Source organism: Sinocyclocheilus rhinocerous, unplaced genomic scaffold, assembly GCF_001515625.1.
Source record: "Sinocyclocheilus rhinocerous isolate Xijiao unplaced genomic scaffold, SAMN03320098_v1.1 scaffold369, whole genome shotgun sequence".
NCBI lineage: Eukaryota > Metazoa > Chordata > Actinopteri > Cypriniformes > Cyprinidae > Sinocyclocheilus > Sinocyclocheilus rhinocerous.
The window spans coordinates 350,255-367,964 of record NW_015666557.1 but is presented as its reverse complement, the minus strand read 5'-3'; the positions used below and the strand labels follow the sequence as shown (position 1 = coordinate 367,964).

The 17,710-nt window shown below is 37.8% G+C and overlaps 1 protein-coding gene across 1 annotated transcript in view; it reads left to right on the top strand.

The window, feature by feature from the left end:
- LOC107732728 (type II inositol 1,4,5-trisphosphate 5-phosphatase-like) overlaps positions 1-17,710 on the top strand; it is a 31,091-nt gene that overhangs the window by 10,812 nt on the left and 2,569 nt on the right. Inside the window, exons 7-21 of the mRNA XM_016544144.1 lie at positions 2,403-2,573; positions 4,387-4,488; positions 4,583-4,697; positions 5,791-5,978; positions 6,074-6,185; positions 6,270-6,379; positions 7,081-7,135; positions 7,293-7,373; positions 7,459-7,569; positions 9,159-9,324; positions 10,065-10,300; positions 11,261-11,362; positions 12,288-12,372; positions 15,726-15,853; positions 15,977-16,088. Coding sequence (XP_016399630.1) covers positions 2,403-2,573; positions 4,387-4,488; positions 4,583-4,697; positions 5,791-5,978; positions 6,074-6,185; positions 6,270-6,379; positions 7,081-7,135; positions 7,293-7,373; positions 7,459-7,569; positions 9,159-9,324; positions 10,065-10,300; positions 11,261-11,362; positions 12,288-12,372; positions 15,726-15,853; positions 15,977-16,088 — 1,874 coding nt within the window. The remainder of the gene's footprint in view (positions 1-2,402; positions 2,574-4,386; positions 4,489-4,582; positions 4,698-5,790; positions 5,979-6,073; positions 6,186-6,269; positions 6,380-7,080; positions 7,136-7,292; positions 7,374-7,458; positions 7,570-9,158; positions 9,325-10,064; positions 10,301-11,260; positions 11,363-12,287; positions 12,373-15,725; positions 15,854-15,976; positions 16,089-17,710) is intronic.

The window sequence follows — 17,710 nt, the reverse complement described above, 5'->3', positions numbered from 1 at the left end:
CCACTCTTTCCTAATGTTGGGATCAGAAGGAAGGCGATGCAAAGACTGTGTTTTTTCCACAGGTTGGCGCTTCACAGCATCTTGTTGTCTTCGGAGCATCTTTATCGTTTGGTTTCTAGGTAGACCTGGGTTTGCCTCTCGTTATTTACACTGAATGCGTGAATCGGTGGGCGGGGCTAAACAGGCAGTGCTGTAGAAGCAGGCGTTGATCTTCTTCTGTGGAGGTGGGGTTTAGCCACACTATTGCATCATAAAGTGGCACATTCCACAACCTGTCGTTTTGGCAGATTGGCTTCATTATAAGCTGTTTTTAGACTAACGAGAAAGTTTTGAGTTCTGGAACTAACAGGCTGTTTTTATAGTACAGTGACCTCTTATCTGTCAAAAGATGAAGGGAATTGTGATTTCAGTTCATGACCCTTTTAACACTACCTTTTTCTATTCTATCTACTTAGTTTTTATGTAATATAAAAAAATTGCAACGTGTACTGGGACTAACCAGGACTTGTCGCAGCACTTTCATGCTGTTGCTCTTTTGTTGGTTTGATTGCTTCTATTGTCCTTTGGATAAAAGCGTCTGCTAAATGACTAAATGTAATGTTTACATTAATCTAGTCACTCCCAACTGTCTAATTCAGTGTAGAGAAAGACAATTCTTTTTTTCTTTTGTCAATCTTTTTTTATCTTCTACCAGTACACATCGATTCACAAATTTCTAAATATTTTTTTTTTTTTTTTTTTTTTTTTTACTTTTTATCTAACTTATCTACTACTCAAAGTGTGATAAAGAGTAATAAAGAAACATGCATGAATGAGAAGATAAAGAGTGGAATGTGTTTGATTTTAAACTGAGTTAATAAAAAAATCAGTGGATAGCTGAGCAGACTCCAGTTCACTTTACAGCGAAATGTGGCAGTTCTGGCGTTTGTTTTATAATACTGAGTTGACTAAAATGGGAAGAAAAACAAAATAAATTTCAAGGTTTGCAGTTAATTCAGTGGGACTTTTATTTTTTCGAGACCTTTTAAACTGTCTACCGCAGCCAAATAAGAAAAGTAACATAAAACAGTAAGCTAGAATGAAATCTATGCATATATTGAATCGAAATATGATCAAACTGTGACTCCAAGAATCGATTTGAATCAATTAGATTCCCAACCTTCTTTCTTTGAAATGATGCCTTCGAAAGAAGTCTCTTCTGCTCTCCAAAGCTGCATTTATTTGATCAAAAATACAGTAAAACAGTAATATTGTGAAAAATTATTACAATTTAAAATAACTGTTTTCTGTAAGGAATAATTGACTCCGGGCCGTTTAATTATTAGAAAAATATTGCACACCCGAGGTGGTGATGCGACCACAACGCGAAGCAGAGTGTGTGCATTCGGGTGTGCATTATTTTTCTAATAATTAAACGGCCCGGAGTCAATTATTCCGCTTATACTACGGTTACCACACCTCAAGACATCGATGTCTGATATGATATATTATTTGATATATTTATGATCAAGAAAAAAACATCGTCTTATATTCGGGTCAATACGGTATTATAAAATGTCATTTATTGCTGTGCCAGTCTTCAGTGTCACATGATCCTTCAGAAATCATTCTAAGGCTACGTCCACACGAAGCCAGAGCTTTCCCTATCCGATCTTTTTTTCCCTCTCGTCTCAAGAAATATCTGCGTCCACACGAAACCACGAAAACCGACACAAAACGATGTAGTATGGACTATGCGCATAAACCTTGCGCGCGGTATACAAACGAACATGGAACAATACATTTATTAACCTGTGTTAATGTTACTTATTAAAAAGACAATCGTTCAGTGTTTGTTCGTGTTTTTGTTGCTGTTACGTGACGTAGCGGTGTTTGACTAGGGGCGAGACGTGGGCTGATGATGTCATCGTTTCAGAAAATATACGGATTCGCTGTCCACACGAAAACGCAAGGGTGGCATTTTCAGATTTATCCACTCTGGGACCCGGTTTCAAAAAATATCGGTTTCACTCTCCCAAAACGCCGGATCCGTCTGGACGAAACGCCTATACGATACAAAATGTATGCGTATACAGCTAAACGCGTCTCCGTGTGTACGGGGCTTAATATGCTGATTTGTTGCTCAAGAAACATTCCTGATTATTATCAATGTTAAAAATAGTTTGGCTTCTTCATATTTTTGTGGAAACCATAATAAAAAAAAATTTTCAGGATTTTTTGATGAATAGACTTCTCAAAAGGAAAGCATTATTTGATACAGAAATGTTTTGTAACATTATAAATGTCTTTACTGACACTTTTGATCAATTTAATGCATCCTAACTGAATAAAAGTATTAGTATTTCTGATACTATTTCTGTCAAAATATTCTGTCATAAAGCAGTTTGTTGATTTTGTTTCAGTCAGGAGAGAGTGAAGAGTGAGGTGAGAGATGACCTGATCCGAAACTCCCAGCCCATCCTGTCAAATAAATCCCAGATGCTCGGCATGCCCCAGTACGGCCTGCGGGATAACCTCATCAAATGTGAGCTCCTCAAGAACGAGGACGCCTACACCTACATCAAGAACTACAGGTGTGGTTAGGTACCAGTCGTCATGCTTGATGTTAACATTTGCCTGTTATGTCATACGCTTATTTTAACATTGCATCTGCTGCTTTTCAGAGGCCCTCATGGCCTACATTTCACAATATGTAAACAGAAATGTTATTTTCTGAGGCATTAAAGTGACATATTGTTAATTAGAGCCCTGCATTTCAGGACTTCGAGCCAATTTTCACGTCGCAGCTCACAGCTCTCCTTCTTTTTATATTTTAGACATCCATCAATTAAGGTGATGGAATGCACATTTCATACGGATTACATAATCGGAGAGTATTTGTTTTCGATTTGAATGGGGTCATTTTAAAGTAGTCTTTTCAAGCTTTCTATAGATATAGTTCTCATTTCTGTGAAGCAAGTAGCCTAGATGCTGAGTTTCGGTTCATTTTTGTGCTGTGCTCCAGTTCACAGAGACTGAGACAGCAGAAAGCACATCCTGTTTGTTGTCTTTGTTACAAAAGCACAATGTTTTGTTGTTATTGTGAGAGCACACAAATAAAAGTAGACCCTTTACAGTTTCAAATGATGGATTACTCTTATCTGTAAGAGCAAAAATTGAGTATTTTAAGTTGTTTCCACTGTTATCCGTAAAAACTAAATGCAAGTGATCACGCAGGTGACTCAAAGTCATGAAGCATGCTTTAGCTTGGATATGCGTCTAACAGTGCAGGTTTATTTAGGTTAAATGTTTAAACCAACATTGTGATATGCTTGCAGTTTTATATACTGTATATATATATATATATATATATATATGGATTTTATTGTAGGCAAGTCAAATGTTGATTTGAGAAGGCTAAATTTATCAAACATGTGGTCAACTCACTGTCACTCACTGCGTCGAATTGTACCTTATTTGTAAACGAATCCACTGTAAAATTAAGTGAACAAAGACCAAGTTCTTACTGCCGCCGTCTGGATCTTCATTAAAAATAAAGTAAATCCACTCTTTCCTAATGTTGGGATCAGAAGGAAGGTGATGCAAAGACTGTGTTTTTCCACAGGTTGGCGCTGCACAGCGTCTTGTCTTCGGAGCATTTTTATCGTTTGGTTTCTGTGTAGACCTGGGTTTGCCTCTCGTTATTTACACTGCATGCGTGATTCGGTGGGCGGGGCTAAACAGGTAGTCATGTAGAAGCAGTCGTTGATGATCTTCTGTGGAGGCGGAGTTTAGCCACACTATTACATCATAAAGTGGCACATTCCACAACCTGCCGTTTTGGCAGATTGGCTTCAATACAAGCTGTTTTTAAACTAACGAGAAAGTTTTGAGTTCTGGAACTAACAGGATGTTTTTATAGCACAATGAACTCTTATCTTTGATTTCAGTTCATGACCTCTTTAACATGTCTTTGCTGAATAGGACAGTAAATGTAATGTTTGCCCTCCCAAAATATCTTACTGATGTAAATTTGTAAATTTCAGTTCAATGCATTTTTTGAAGTTGGTGATGATCATCCTTGAGTGGACATTTGCAGTACTGTGTCAGCAGTGCCCCCTTTTGGATGGAAACCTGTCCTACAGCTGCACATGCATGGACAGTATTTCTACAAAAATAGTGATGCTGTTTGCAATCATTTGCAGTCATAAGCGTAGTCATTTTAAAACAACACTGTATTAAATCCAGACTCAGCCATAATTAAACAGACTCCTGTGTTGGAATGGCTTTTATTGACTATTGCAGTACAGTAGTTCTCTAGGTTTCAGTATGTGAGATGTTTCTTAATTGATTCTGGCAGCTTCTCTCTTTGGCTTGTGTTGTGACATCATGTGAATCACTCAACAGCTTTTTCTTGGGCACCTACAATGTGAATGGCAAGAATCCAAAGGAAAGTCTCAGTCCATGGCTGGCATCCACCACCACTCCTCCAGACTTTTACCTTGTGGCGTAAGATTTCACATTATTATATTTATATTAATGTAAACAGCAGTGAAGATGGACAGATCAGTGATTCTGATTCCCTGCTGTTTTCCATCTGTAGTTTCCAGGAGCTGGATCTCAGTAAAGAGGCGTTTCTCTTCAATGACACTCCTAAAGAACCCGAGTGGATGTTAGCTGTCTACAAGGGCCTCCATCCAGATGCCAAGTACGCTTTTGTAAGGACTTCCTCTGCCCACTCACACCTGAGCTAGTGTGCACTAATGCCCTTAATCCAGATTTTTAACTCAAAAACAGAATTATTAGAATATGCTGCTGATATGGATTGATTATAATTCATTACAAACTACTTATTAGTCAAGCTGTCAGTAAATTAACCATTAAGGTGAGTAAAATACTAATAGAGATCACCATATTTCCCCAGTTGATTGATTACATTAGGAGTGTAGGACATGTGATGTTTAAATATGTAAATGAGGTATTGTCTGATTAAATATGCATTATTTTGCATACATTTCCAGAGCAGAAAGCTGAACATTGGGTAAAGCCATGATCAAAGTGCTTGTTTCATTTTGTTGACATGTTAAGGTTTTGGAAATCTCTTTTTATCACTAACACAAATAAAAATAATTTTCACCATGTTTTTAGGAATAAAATGTTGCATACAATCAGGCAAATAATACGAATGCACGGATCCAATATAATGATGCACTTGAGATTTCTTTCTCCACTGTTTACGTTCACTTAAGACATAACCCACTGTGTTTACAAGAATATTTGCCGAGACAGTTATTTTGAGATACTTTTGTGTGTATGTGTTCATTCAGATGCAAGGATACGCGAAAGAGGAATCAATTCTGTGTACGCGCATTGTCTGAAACGCGGCTCTCTGTGAATGGTCTCTCTGTTTGAATGAGTGCGCACAGCTCCGAATGCGCGTGAATGGTTTAAAACACTTGAATGTTTAAATCGGCAAGACTTAGAAACACGTTCAAACGATCAACTACGATCCGTTTTACCCATATAAGCGAGTGAACAATGCAAATCAAGGAAGGAATTTTATATCACTGTTCAAGATAGCCCGTCGGGCAGGGTGGTGAAACATTTTGGTAGCCCGACTGGAAAACACAATAGCCCCGGGACGTCGGGCTAGCGATTTTGCGAGCCCTGAGTGCGACTGACCCGATTGAAGCGAATGAATAGTTGTATACGGAGTCTAAATTTAACAGTTGTAAAGCGGCAAGTTACACAAGTAATCCTAAAAAAATAGAGCCATGTTTCTGGTGCATTGAAATAACCTTTCTCGTTTAGGGTAATAAAGGTGCAGTAGCAATCCGCTTTCAGTTTCACAACTCCGACATCTGTGTGGTGAACTCCCACCTCGCCGCGCACACAGAAGAGTTTGAAAGACGCAATCAGGACTTTAAGGACATTTGTCGCAGGATGCAGTTCAGTCCGGATGACCTCACACTACCACCCCTCACCATCATGAAACACAAGTACGAGCGAAACACAACAGCCTGCCAGTTTAATTAGAGACAAAAGTCTAATTCTCCCCGTTTTAAATCTTTTATCATTCTCTCTTCACTTCCAGTGTTGTGTTATGGCTGGGAGATCTAAACTACCGAATAAGTGACCTTGAAGTTGATCATGTGAAAGACTTGATAGCTAAAAAGGATTTTGAGAGCTTGTATAATCACGACCAGGTAGGACAGAACACACTGCGGTTTGTCTGGATAGTGTTGAGTTAGATGGCAGTATGAATGACCGTGGACGTACCTGTGTTTCAGTTGAAACGGCAGATGGATGAGGAGGTTGTGTTTGTGGGCTTCACGGAGGGAGAGATTGATTTCCAACCAACATACAAATACGACACTGGCTCAGATCAGTGGGATACAAGGTCAGAAAACACCATCACACACTTTGATCACGCACACCATCAAAAGAGATTCTCAGCAACATAGTTTTGTGCCCAGTTGGTTTGTTGCCAGTCTGTAGATTTTGATGTAATATGCAGACGTACTAGGAAAGTATTACTGTGAACAAGTATTAAACTTGGGCACATAATTCATTTGTGCTATGGATATAAATAAATACCTTCTATCATGGTGAGCTGTTACTTTTCTAAGTGATCAGACATATGTTTCTCGCCTAGGTAATAAAAAAAGTGAAAATTTATGAAGAATGAGGGACCCAATTCATATTTAGATACCAGAATATCATAGGGACTTGGGGTTTGGCTCTTTTGTACCAAAAGACAGCCACATAGTAATGTTCTTTTAAGAAACATTTACTAACATTATAAGTGGACTAGGGCTGCACGATATTCAAAACAAAATCTATATTGTGATATGGCTTATAGCGAGTATCAAATTTAGATGGCTGCGATTTAATTAAATAAATATATGCACTGCCTTTTTTTTTAGAGTGAAATGAGAGAGTTTTTATTTACACACAATTTATTTATATGCCAGCAAACTGTCAAAATAAAAGCTTGATGGTTAAAATCTCTAAATTAAGAAATTAAGATTGTATTATTTCTGGTCTGATTACTGCATCTCAGCAGTGTTGTTTGGTTTTTGTATGTGTTTGTTTATGCAGTGAGAAGTGCCGAGTTCCAGCATGGTGTGACCGCATCCTGTGGAGGGGAAAGAACATTAAACAGCTTCATTACCAGAGTCACATGACCCTAAAGACCAGCGACCACATATGGGTCAAAGACGAAAAAGGGTTTAAGCATAAAAACATTAAGTGTAATACTGCTTTAAATATATATTTTTTTTTTTTGGGAAAAACAAAAACGGGGAAAGAACATTAAACAGCTTCATTACCAGAGTCACATGACCCTAAAGACCAGCGACCACAAACCCGTCAGCTCTCTGCTAGAGATCGGGGTGAGAACACCAGCCGTGATCATGCACCCTTCAGCCAGTCCTCGTTCTGTGTCCGCTTACTGACATCTGCTGTTACTCTGCACAGATCAAGGTCGTGAACGAGGAGTCCTACAAACGGACGTTCGAAGAGATCGTGAGGCACATTGACAGACTGGAGAATGATTGTATTCCTTCAGTGTCTCTGTCTCAAAGAGAAGTGAGCAGTCTTCCATCATTTAGTTGTTGACTGATACATTTTACATTTACACTGATATACAAAATTTTGGGGTCAGTAAGATATATATATATATATACAGGGTGCGATTTGTGAAAAAACCAGAGGGGGGATGCTTTTGAATATTTTTATGAAATATTTTTAATACGACAGAAACTGTATTTAACGTGATCACAGTTTAATAAAAATATTGTACGTTAGGCCTATTAATTGTAATGATTTCATTTCCACGGTTATTCAAACAACGAATAAATTATATAGCGAAAACGATGAGATTAAATTAATAAATGAATAAAAATAGACTATTCAGTATTTTCATGAAATGTTAATGTTCGACTAATGATTTTTTGCATGTGGGTCAAAGACGAAAAAGGGTTTAAGCATAAAACAATAAGTGTAATACTGCTTTAAATTGTTGTTGTTTTTCCCCCCAATTTTTTTTTAAATGTCTGTTTAATTTTAATTGCAATTTTGTTTTTGTTTTTCTGAGCAAAAAATAAATATCATACATTTTTCCCTGATTTACAGAAGAGACCCACTAAAATGTCATTCAGTGTAACAATCTTGTCAGGCATATTTACAACACAAATCAATTTATGACATATTAAAAGACTAATTACTTTCACCCCAAATACTAATTAGTTGTAATTTTACATTTCTAAAATTTGCCACTATCCTAGGTTTTGCCCATTTACTCATTTAAAACACAATCAAATTTAATATGCTCCCTTATTCTTTTATATATTTTAATATGTACATGTCAGAATAAGCATGTTGTTTGAATTTTTACATAAATATTGTGTTTCAATGAATGACAATGTAACATTATTTCAACCAAATTTTGACAAACTTGTTCCAAAAAGTTATTTGAATCCTTAAAAGTAGACACTTTACTTACATTTAATGTGCTTTCTATGGACATATAATCACTTCTGTAAATTTCTTTTGATGCGGACATCTTAATGTATTTGACCCATATATATAAAGTATGTATATGTCTATATATATATATAATATATATAATTTTTTTGTTGAAAGACAATACTTCCTTCAGCAAAGATGCATTTAATTAATCTAAAGTGACAATAAAGACATTTATAATGTTACAAAATATTTCTATGATAATTAAATGCCGTTTATGCACTTTAGAGCTTAATATTCATCAAAGAATCATGAAAAAAATCTATTATGGTTTCATCAAAAATATTAAGCAGCAAAACTGTTTTCAACATTGATAATAAAAATGTTTCTTGAGCAGCAAATCAGCATATTAGAATGATTTCTGAAGGATCATGTGACACTGAAGACTGGAGTAATGATGCTGAAAATTCAGCTTTGTATCACAGGAATAAATTACATTTTACAATTTATTCAAATAGAAAACAGTTCTTTTAAATTGTAATAATATTTCACAATATTAACGTTTTTACTGTATTTTAATCAAATAAATGCAGCCTTGGTCAGCATAAGACACTTCTTTCAAAAGCATTAAAAAATCTTATGATGATTATTTAATGCTCATTTAAATGGAAAATGAATGCTTCATATTTCCTTTTGGTTTCTTTCTGTAGTTCCACTTCCAGGATGTGAAGTTCATGCAGCATCAGGCAAAGACTGTGACCGTTTATAATGATGGACAGGTGCCGTGTCAATTTGAGTTTATTCCAAAGCTGGACGAGCCCTCCTACTGCAAGCCCTGGTTAGCAGCAAACCCAGCTAAAGGCTTCTTGGCTCAGGGTGAGTGGGATTCTCTACTACACTTACATTAGCCACAGTGTTGGTGTTTATTTGATGTAGATGAAGTGAAATCTAGTTAACAATTCTAAAACAACCAGCTGTTAGTGTTTTATTGATATTTGACTGGCTGTTATATACCCTCTTGCTCATATGCCATCAGTTGTATCACGTAACTCTGTGTCCTAACCAGGTGTGACACAGCAAGTTGCAATAACGGCAGTCATTGTTCAGTCCTCACTGACAGCAAAATGCTGCTTTAAGCAACCAAGCCATAGCCATTCACTTGATGTGTATTGATGTGTATTACAAGCAAGCCAACAGAGCCCCCTAAATAAATAAAAGGCCTTATCGGAGGGGCATTAGGACCCGGGGGAGGATGCCGCTGTTGACTGCCGCTGTCATTCTGTATGTGCATTCTCAAATTAAATGCGGCGAAACAGTGAATCTAATCATCATTCAGGCAAAAGTATGCTTCGAGAATGAGCACACTGCTGACGTGACGTGACGCATAATTTTTTCAAATCCCATTATCGGCCGATTCCGATAATGTTCCGATAATATCATGCATCCCTACACATCGCACCCCCTTAATACAAAAGCGTGTAGTCATTCTTGAGTCCAAATCTCCCTTTGAATGTTTTCTGTCCGTAGCAGCGATCAGTCGTTATTGGTACAGATCAGAGATCAGTTTTATTCAGTCTCACATTAGCGTCACTGATGTCATTGTGGTCTTTGTGTAGGTGCCAGTGTGGACATCGACCTGGAGGTGTTTGTGAACCGCTCTACAGCCCCAGAGCTGAACTCAGGCCAGCAGCAGCTGGAGGACATCCTGGTTCTGCATCTGGACAGGGGGAAAGACTACTTCATCTCCGTCACGGGCAACTACCTGCCCAGCTGCTTCGGCTCGTCTCTCAGTACCCTGTGCCTGCTGAGAGAACCCATCCAGGACATGCCCCTGGAGACCATCAGAGAGCTGGTGAGATCCTGCCATTAGTAGCTTAGTCGTATTGCTGTTTGTGACAGATCCATAGGCTGTTATATTTTTGAACCAAGTGTTTTAAAACCTAGCGAGCTGCCCTGCTGCTTTCTGAGGCAGCATCTTAACACAAAAGGATCCTCATAAGTGACTGCACTTCTTAAATGAAGTGCATGAGAGACTCATCTTACGATTGATTGCAATATATTTTGATTTCAGCAAATATGAAAATTTGATTTTTATTGATATTTAGTAGTCCGGTCGGTACAGGGGTCAAGTAAGATTTTTATGTTTTTAAGTCCCTTCTGTTCACCAAGGTTGCATTTATTTGATCAAAAAATACAATAAAAACAACAGTGATATTGTGAAATATTTTTACAATTTAAAATAGCAGTTTTCTATGTGAATATACATTAAAATGAAATGTATTCCTGTGATCAAAGCTGAATTTTCAGCATCATTACTCCAGTCTTCAGTGTCACACGATTCTTCAGAAATCATTCTAATATGCTGATTTGCTGCTCAAGAAACATTTCTGATTTTTTTTTAAACAGTGATACATTTTTTCCAGAATTCTTTGATGAATAGAAAGTTCAAAAGATCAGCATTGATTTGAAATATAAATCTTTTGTAACATTATCAATTTCTTTACTGTCGCTTTTGATCAATTTAATTCATCTTTACTGAATAAAAGTATGAACTTCTTTGAAGAAAAAATAAAATCCTACTGACCCCAGACTGTTGGTACGGTAGTGTACAAAAAGCCAACATTTCTCACTACTCATGATCTTGGTGAGCGAATAGTTTTTTGCAATTGCAGTTGCTGCCATGCATTATGGGTTGTCTTCTCTGTGAAGGATACTCGCATTTAATAAATATCCTACATATCATAAACTTGGTTACAAGCTGTAATCATTTGGGAATGATTAACCTGCCTCATACTTTTCGTTTGTTATGAAGTCAAATAGCCAGGTGAGTAACCCAGAGACTGATAAACCTCAAGAAATCCCCAAGGAAATATGGATGATGGTGGACCATCTCTTCCGTAATGCTAAAAAACAGGTCAGGACATCAGGATTGCCCTTTTCTCACGTATTATTGTGTTTTAACCTCGCTTAAACTTTTCTCTTCATATGGGTCATATGATGTTGCTAAAAAGAACATTATTTTGTGTATTCCTACTCCGGAGCAGGGTCTAACCAGCACAACTGGTTCTAATCGTGACGTAAGTAGACATTGATTGGCCAAACGCGTATGAAAACGCCCTCACCCGCCATGATTTAAAACGCTGTGTAAACATACTGTAAACATTGTGTCAACTTATTTTGCAAGTATGGAGAACAGCGATAGATGGACGGACGCTCAAGTGCAGTCACTTGTAGCAAATGTAGCACTGCCAGTTGTCGTTGGAGATTCTTAGTCCTCCTTTCCGTTCTTTCAATCGCTTTACGTATACGTCGACTTTCCATGTCCATTATTGTGAAACCCGTGAGACACAACAAAAACACAGCTCCGATCACAGCGTCCTCCATCCTCCTGTTGTTAATGTTGTTCTTCTTTGTTTCGGATGTTGAGTGCCGCGCACAAATGACGACGCTGTCGACCTGCTTACGTCACATCTTAGTACACACTCTCGGTGCGAATGCGACCCTTTAAATGGTACTGGGAAATAGTTCCCGCAAAATCGTCCCAGTATAGTACTGTACTGTACATTTAGTTCTGGAACTAAAGCGGTGCGAAAGGCCCTATAGAGATGCTCTCCATAGCAGCACCAACACTAAAGCAGGAATCTGCTGAGGAAATTCATTAAAAGTTATTTCAGTAACCCGAAACAAGAAATTAAAGCTTCCCCAAACCATTCTTTGTTGTTCAGAGATGGCTAGCTAAATCTACTACACAATTACACATGTGATTCATCAACTGATTGTAAATGAAACTTTGAAGCACAATGTCTGGAGTTCATCCAAGAACTGTGTCTGTATTACAGGAAGAGCTCTTTCAACAGCCCGGCCTGCGCAGCGAGTTTGAGGAGATTCGCGATTGTTTGGACACGGGCAGCTTAGACACTCTGCGTATCCTTTCACACGGTCACTGGTTCATGTCTGTGGGGTGAACTGACTCAGCGTGCATCCAGCTTGTTTCCTTCTTCTCTGGATAATTCCAGAAATTAAAAGAGTTTCCTTTATTTTGCAACTGCAAAAATAGACCAGGAGAAAGACTTGGTGATGAGGGTTTGGGCAAAAAACAAGTGCAGTCCAGTGGAATAATTCATGGGATATTGTATGGGTGACCATGTTCTCTTTTTCACATTGCAAGAGCAAAAAAATAAATAAATAAAACAAGAATATAACAGTGCTTGATAAGACTAAAAGAGTTATGGGATTAACTCCTCAACTGCCACCCCCCAAAGTGCGCTATCCAAACTTAAATTGTTATAATTCATGAACTCTACAGAGGAAAGGTTGGTCTCTTTTTAAAGAAGACAATCAGCAGATTATTGCAGAATAAGTGGAATTATTTCAGAAAATTAAAGTATCAAAAAGTTATAGAAGTTTAAATTTACTGTAAAGAAAATGCACTGTACAATTTTTATTTTATTTTATATAAAATATTTTACATAACAGGTTTTACTCTAAAATTGCCATTAAAGTAAAGCCTTATGTCTAAAAAAGTTATGTTCCAAATTTGAAGTTGATATGAAAAAAATTGAGGTTTCTGTGAGATTTTATTTAGGGCGTTATACCACAAACAGCCACCGGGTGCCATCCAAACTCCATTGAATTTTTTTTATGCATTTTGCTGTCACAAATGTCTAGATTTCTCTGTCAATATTACTTTTATCACCAAATATGGAATCCTGAGACACAGACCTTTCCAATGATATGTTTTTGTCAAGATTATAAAAAGTTTTGATTATAAAAGACCGTAATGCATTTTGTAATATGACACTTGACACCGCCTGCTAAGGGGGAGGAGACCGCCAAACGATTTTAGAGTACTGATTTCAAAATGGTTTTCATAGGATGAATCTTGGGCTTCTAAGCTTTCAAACAATATATAATTTATAATGATTACTAAAATATTTGATAGAGAAAAAGGACAACAACAAAAAAGAGCGCCAAGCGTCCCACAGGTAGGACGGTGACAGTTAAGGGTTTTTTTGTAATATCCTGTTAAAAATTTTATTATTAGGAAAAAAATAATAAAAACTAAAATATAAATGCAGTAGTAAACTTACGTTTTTATGACCAGATTAAAAAAAATAGTACCCTTGGTTTTACTAATGTACAGGTGCATCTCAATAAATTAGAATGTCGTGGAAAAGTTCATTTATTTCAGTAATTCAACTCAAATTGTGAAACTCGTGTATTAAATAAATTCAATGCACACAGACTGAAGTAGTTTAAGTCTTTGGTTCTTTTAATTGTGATGATTTTGGCTCACATTTAACAAAAACCAATAAAATAAAACCAATAAAAAAAACATTTTTAGTGAAATGTTGGCCTTCTGGAAAGTATGTTCATATACTGTACATGTACTCAATACTTGGCTCCTTTTGCTTTAATTACTGCCCCAATTCGGCGTGGCATGGAGGTGATCAGTTTGTGGCACTGCTGAGGTGGTATGGAAGCCCAGGTTTCTTTGACAGTGGCCTTCAGCTCATCTGCATATTTTGGTCTCTTGTTTCTCATTTTCCTCTTGACAATACCCCATAGATTCTCTATGGGGTTCAGATCTGGTGAGTTTGCTGGCCAGTCAAGCACACCAACAACATGGTCATTTAACCAACTTTTGGTGCCTTTGGCAGTGTGGGCAGGTGCCAAATCCTGCTGGAAAATGAAATCAGCATCTTCAAAAAGCTGGTCAGCAGAAGGAAGCATGAAGTGCTCCAAAATGAATAATGGTAAACGGGTGCAGTGACGTTGGTTTTCAAAAAAACACAATGGACCAACACCAGCAGATGACATTGCACCCCAAATCATCACAGACTGTGGAAACTTAACACTGGACTTCAAGCAACGTGGGCTATGAGCTTCTCCACCCTTCCTCCAGACTCCAGGACCTTGGTTTCCAAATGAAATACAAAACTTGCTCTCATCTGAAAAAAGGACTTTGGACCACTGGGCAACAGTCCAGTTCTTCTTCTCCTTAGCCCAGGTAAGACGCCTCTGACGTTGTCTGTGGTTCAGGAGTGGCTTAACAAGAGGAATACGACAACTGTAGCCAAATTCCTTGACACGTCTGTGTGTGGTGGCTCTTGATGCCTTGACCCCAGCCTCAGTCCATTCCTTGTGAAGTTCACTCAAATTCTTGAATCGATTTTGCTTGACAATCCTCATAAGGCTGCGGTTCTCTCGGTTGGTTGTGCATCTTTTTCTTCCACACCTTTTCCTTCCACTCAACTTTCTGTTAACATACTTGGATACAGCACTCTGTGAACAGCCAGCTTCTTTGGCAATGAATGTTTGTGGCTTACCCTCCTTGTGAAGGGTGTCAATGATTGTCTTCTGGACAACTGTCAGATCAGCAGTCTTCCCCATGATTGTATAGCCTAGTGAACCAAACTGAGAGACCATTTTGAAGGCTCAGGAAACCTTTGCAGGTGTTTTGAGTTGATTAGCTGATTGGCATGTCACCATATTCTAATTTCTTTAGTGGATTTTGCTATCCTAGGTACTACCAAAAGTCCAGAGTTTTGCGACCTTAGGGAGCGTGATGGATTGTAGCATGGTAGAATACTAGTTAGGTACGCAGGAGCTAAACCATTTAGGGCCTTGTAGGCAAGTAATAATATTTTGTAACTGATTCGGAACTTAATAGGTAGCCAGTGCAGAGACTGTAAAATTGGGGTAATGTGATCATATTTTCTTGACCTGGTAAGGACTCTAGCCGCTGCATTTTGGACTACCTGTAGCTTGTTTATTGAAGATGCAGGACAACCACCTAGCAGTGCATTACAATAGTCCAGTCTAGAGGTCATGAATAGGTTGTTTAGTAGGCTAGAAGTTTGGGATAATTAAGATTTTTCAAGGTTTTTGAAAGAAGTCTCTTATGCTCACCAAGACTGAAATATTTAGTACAATTATTTTCAAATACAGTTTGGGGTCAAGTTTATTTCACAAAGGTTGCATTTATTTAATTAAAATACAGAAATATTACTACAACATAAAATAACTGTTTTCTGTTTTAATATATATTGTAAAATGTAATTTACTCCTGTGATCAAAGCTGAATTTTCAGCATCATTACTCCCGTCTTCAGTGTCACATGATCCTTCAGAAATCATTCTAATATGCTGATTTGCTGCTTTGTTGCTCAATTATTTCCTATCAATGAAGCTTCATTCGTAGTGCAGCCCTTTTGTAGTTCCACGTGTCTCTAGTCTACTTGACTGTTGAGTGCCCTTGACCTGAAGCGCTATTAGCCGGCAGTAACCACTCTGTGTCTGAAGCCCTGCTCCTGTTCCTCGATGCCCTTCCTGAACCGGTGATTCCCTTCTCCTTCTACCTGCAGTGCTTGGAGTGCTGCTCTGACAGCAGCCAGTGTAGACAGGTTTGTGTCTTCAATATGCCTTTTTCAATGCAGTATCCATTTGTGTGAGTGCCATATTTGTATGATCTGAAAAAGTGCAGTCACGGTAAAAATAGCATGTTTCCTTTTTCTTTCTGCCCACAGATCATTTCTATGCTACCTCAGTGCCATAAAAATGTTTTCAACTACTTGACGGCCTTTCTGCAAGAGCTGTTGAAGTACTCTGCACACAATCGGCTGGATGTCAATATTTTAGGTAGGTTGACGATGCACTTTCACTACTTGTTTTGGTGTATTTTTGTCTGCAGATTTTTAAGAGCACAGGCCAGTTTCAATGGAAAGCAGAACTCAAAAGTTTATTCTACCCAAGACACATTCAGTGTTTACTGAAGCAAATACTGCAGCTGGAAGCAAAGCAGCGATTGTCATCCTACTGCTTAAATGTTGGCTTCATGTTATTATTAGTCATTTAAAAACAGATTAGTTGCATAATTAAGAAGTGTGATCCTATACTAGGTTAAGAAAAAGAAAGAAAGTGTAAAGTTTTGGCATCTGTTTTGATTTTCCAGGTTTTTTATAGTCATTGAAAACTTGGAAATACTTGATTTTAACAATTTGATTGACTGTAATGATTAACCGCGAGCCGGTTGAAAATCGATTCAAATATGTGACAATTCAAATCGGTTGAGATGCTAAACAAATCACGATTCAATTAGGGGTAGGAGTTTATATGAATGTATGTCTGAGGGGAACTTACTGTCTTTAGAAAAGTTTAGATGGTATTTTTTCTTTTCATCTTGCCTCTGTATAATGCATTATTATTAGGGCATGTTCACACTTGGCGTCTTTTTTGAAGCTGCCAGCGTCTGTTTTACATTATAATCCTATGGAGTAAACCATGTTTTCAAAAACGTACTGAGCGCTTTTTTAAACGCCACAGCCGGCGTGTTTCTCTGCAGCTCAGAGCGTCTTTTCAAGTTGAAAAAAGGTTAACTTTTCTGAAAAAAACGCCCTACGTCAAGCGCCTTTTTGACAGCTGACCAATGACAAGCGAGTAGCGAGACCTGTCGTTTCCATAACAACAAGAACAAGAAAAAATGGAGAAGGTGCGGGTAGATAAACTGATCGTACTAGTTTCGGAGCACAAGGACTTATATGATATGAGCACAAAATATTTAGTATAATAATAATGTTTTAATGTTTAGTCTAAAATATGCCGCAAACCGTGCATCATCCAACCGGAGCTCCTGGACTAAATTGTTGTAAGCACCATACTGGTTTCTTCCCCGTATAATGTCGTGCACCCACAAATGTCGTTGTAAACCGACATTCTCTTCCTCGTTAACTTCAAAAGCCAACGCAAGAGCCAATTTCCTCTTTCTCGACATTTTTGCACCACACAACGCTATGCTACTGTTGCAGCTGTTGCTATAGCAACAAAAGACGCCCTCGGCTGCTAACAGAAACGCTGCCAGCTTTTTTTTTTTTTCAATAAAAAAACGCCCTTGTCAACTTTTTCTTGTCAAAAAAGACGCCAAGTGTAAACATAGCCTTAAAGTTCATAAGTGCAGCGCTGCTTTGTTTACAGCGGAAACCTAGGAAACGCTTTAAGCGCCACCTGCTGGCAGAGAGTGAATCTGCGTCTCATTCAGCTCGTCTGCTGTTTCTGTTTCATGCAGATATTTTTTATGTATAGTTTCACAAAACTGAAGTCAAACTATTCAGTTTTTGCTTCAAATTTTGAAATTATACAATCTAGTTAGATTAAAAACTGCTCATGTTGCATGTATGCAGCATCTTTGTTTGGATCATGATTAAAATGCAGTGGTTGCCTCTAATTTTAAATGGAAAGAGCACAGACAAAGCCTTATTTTGTAT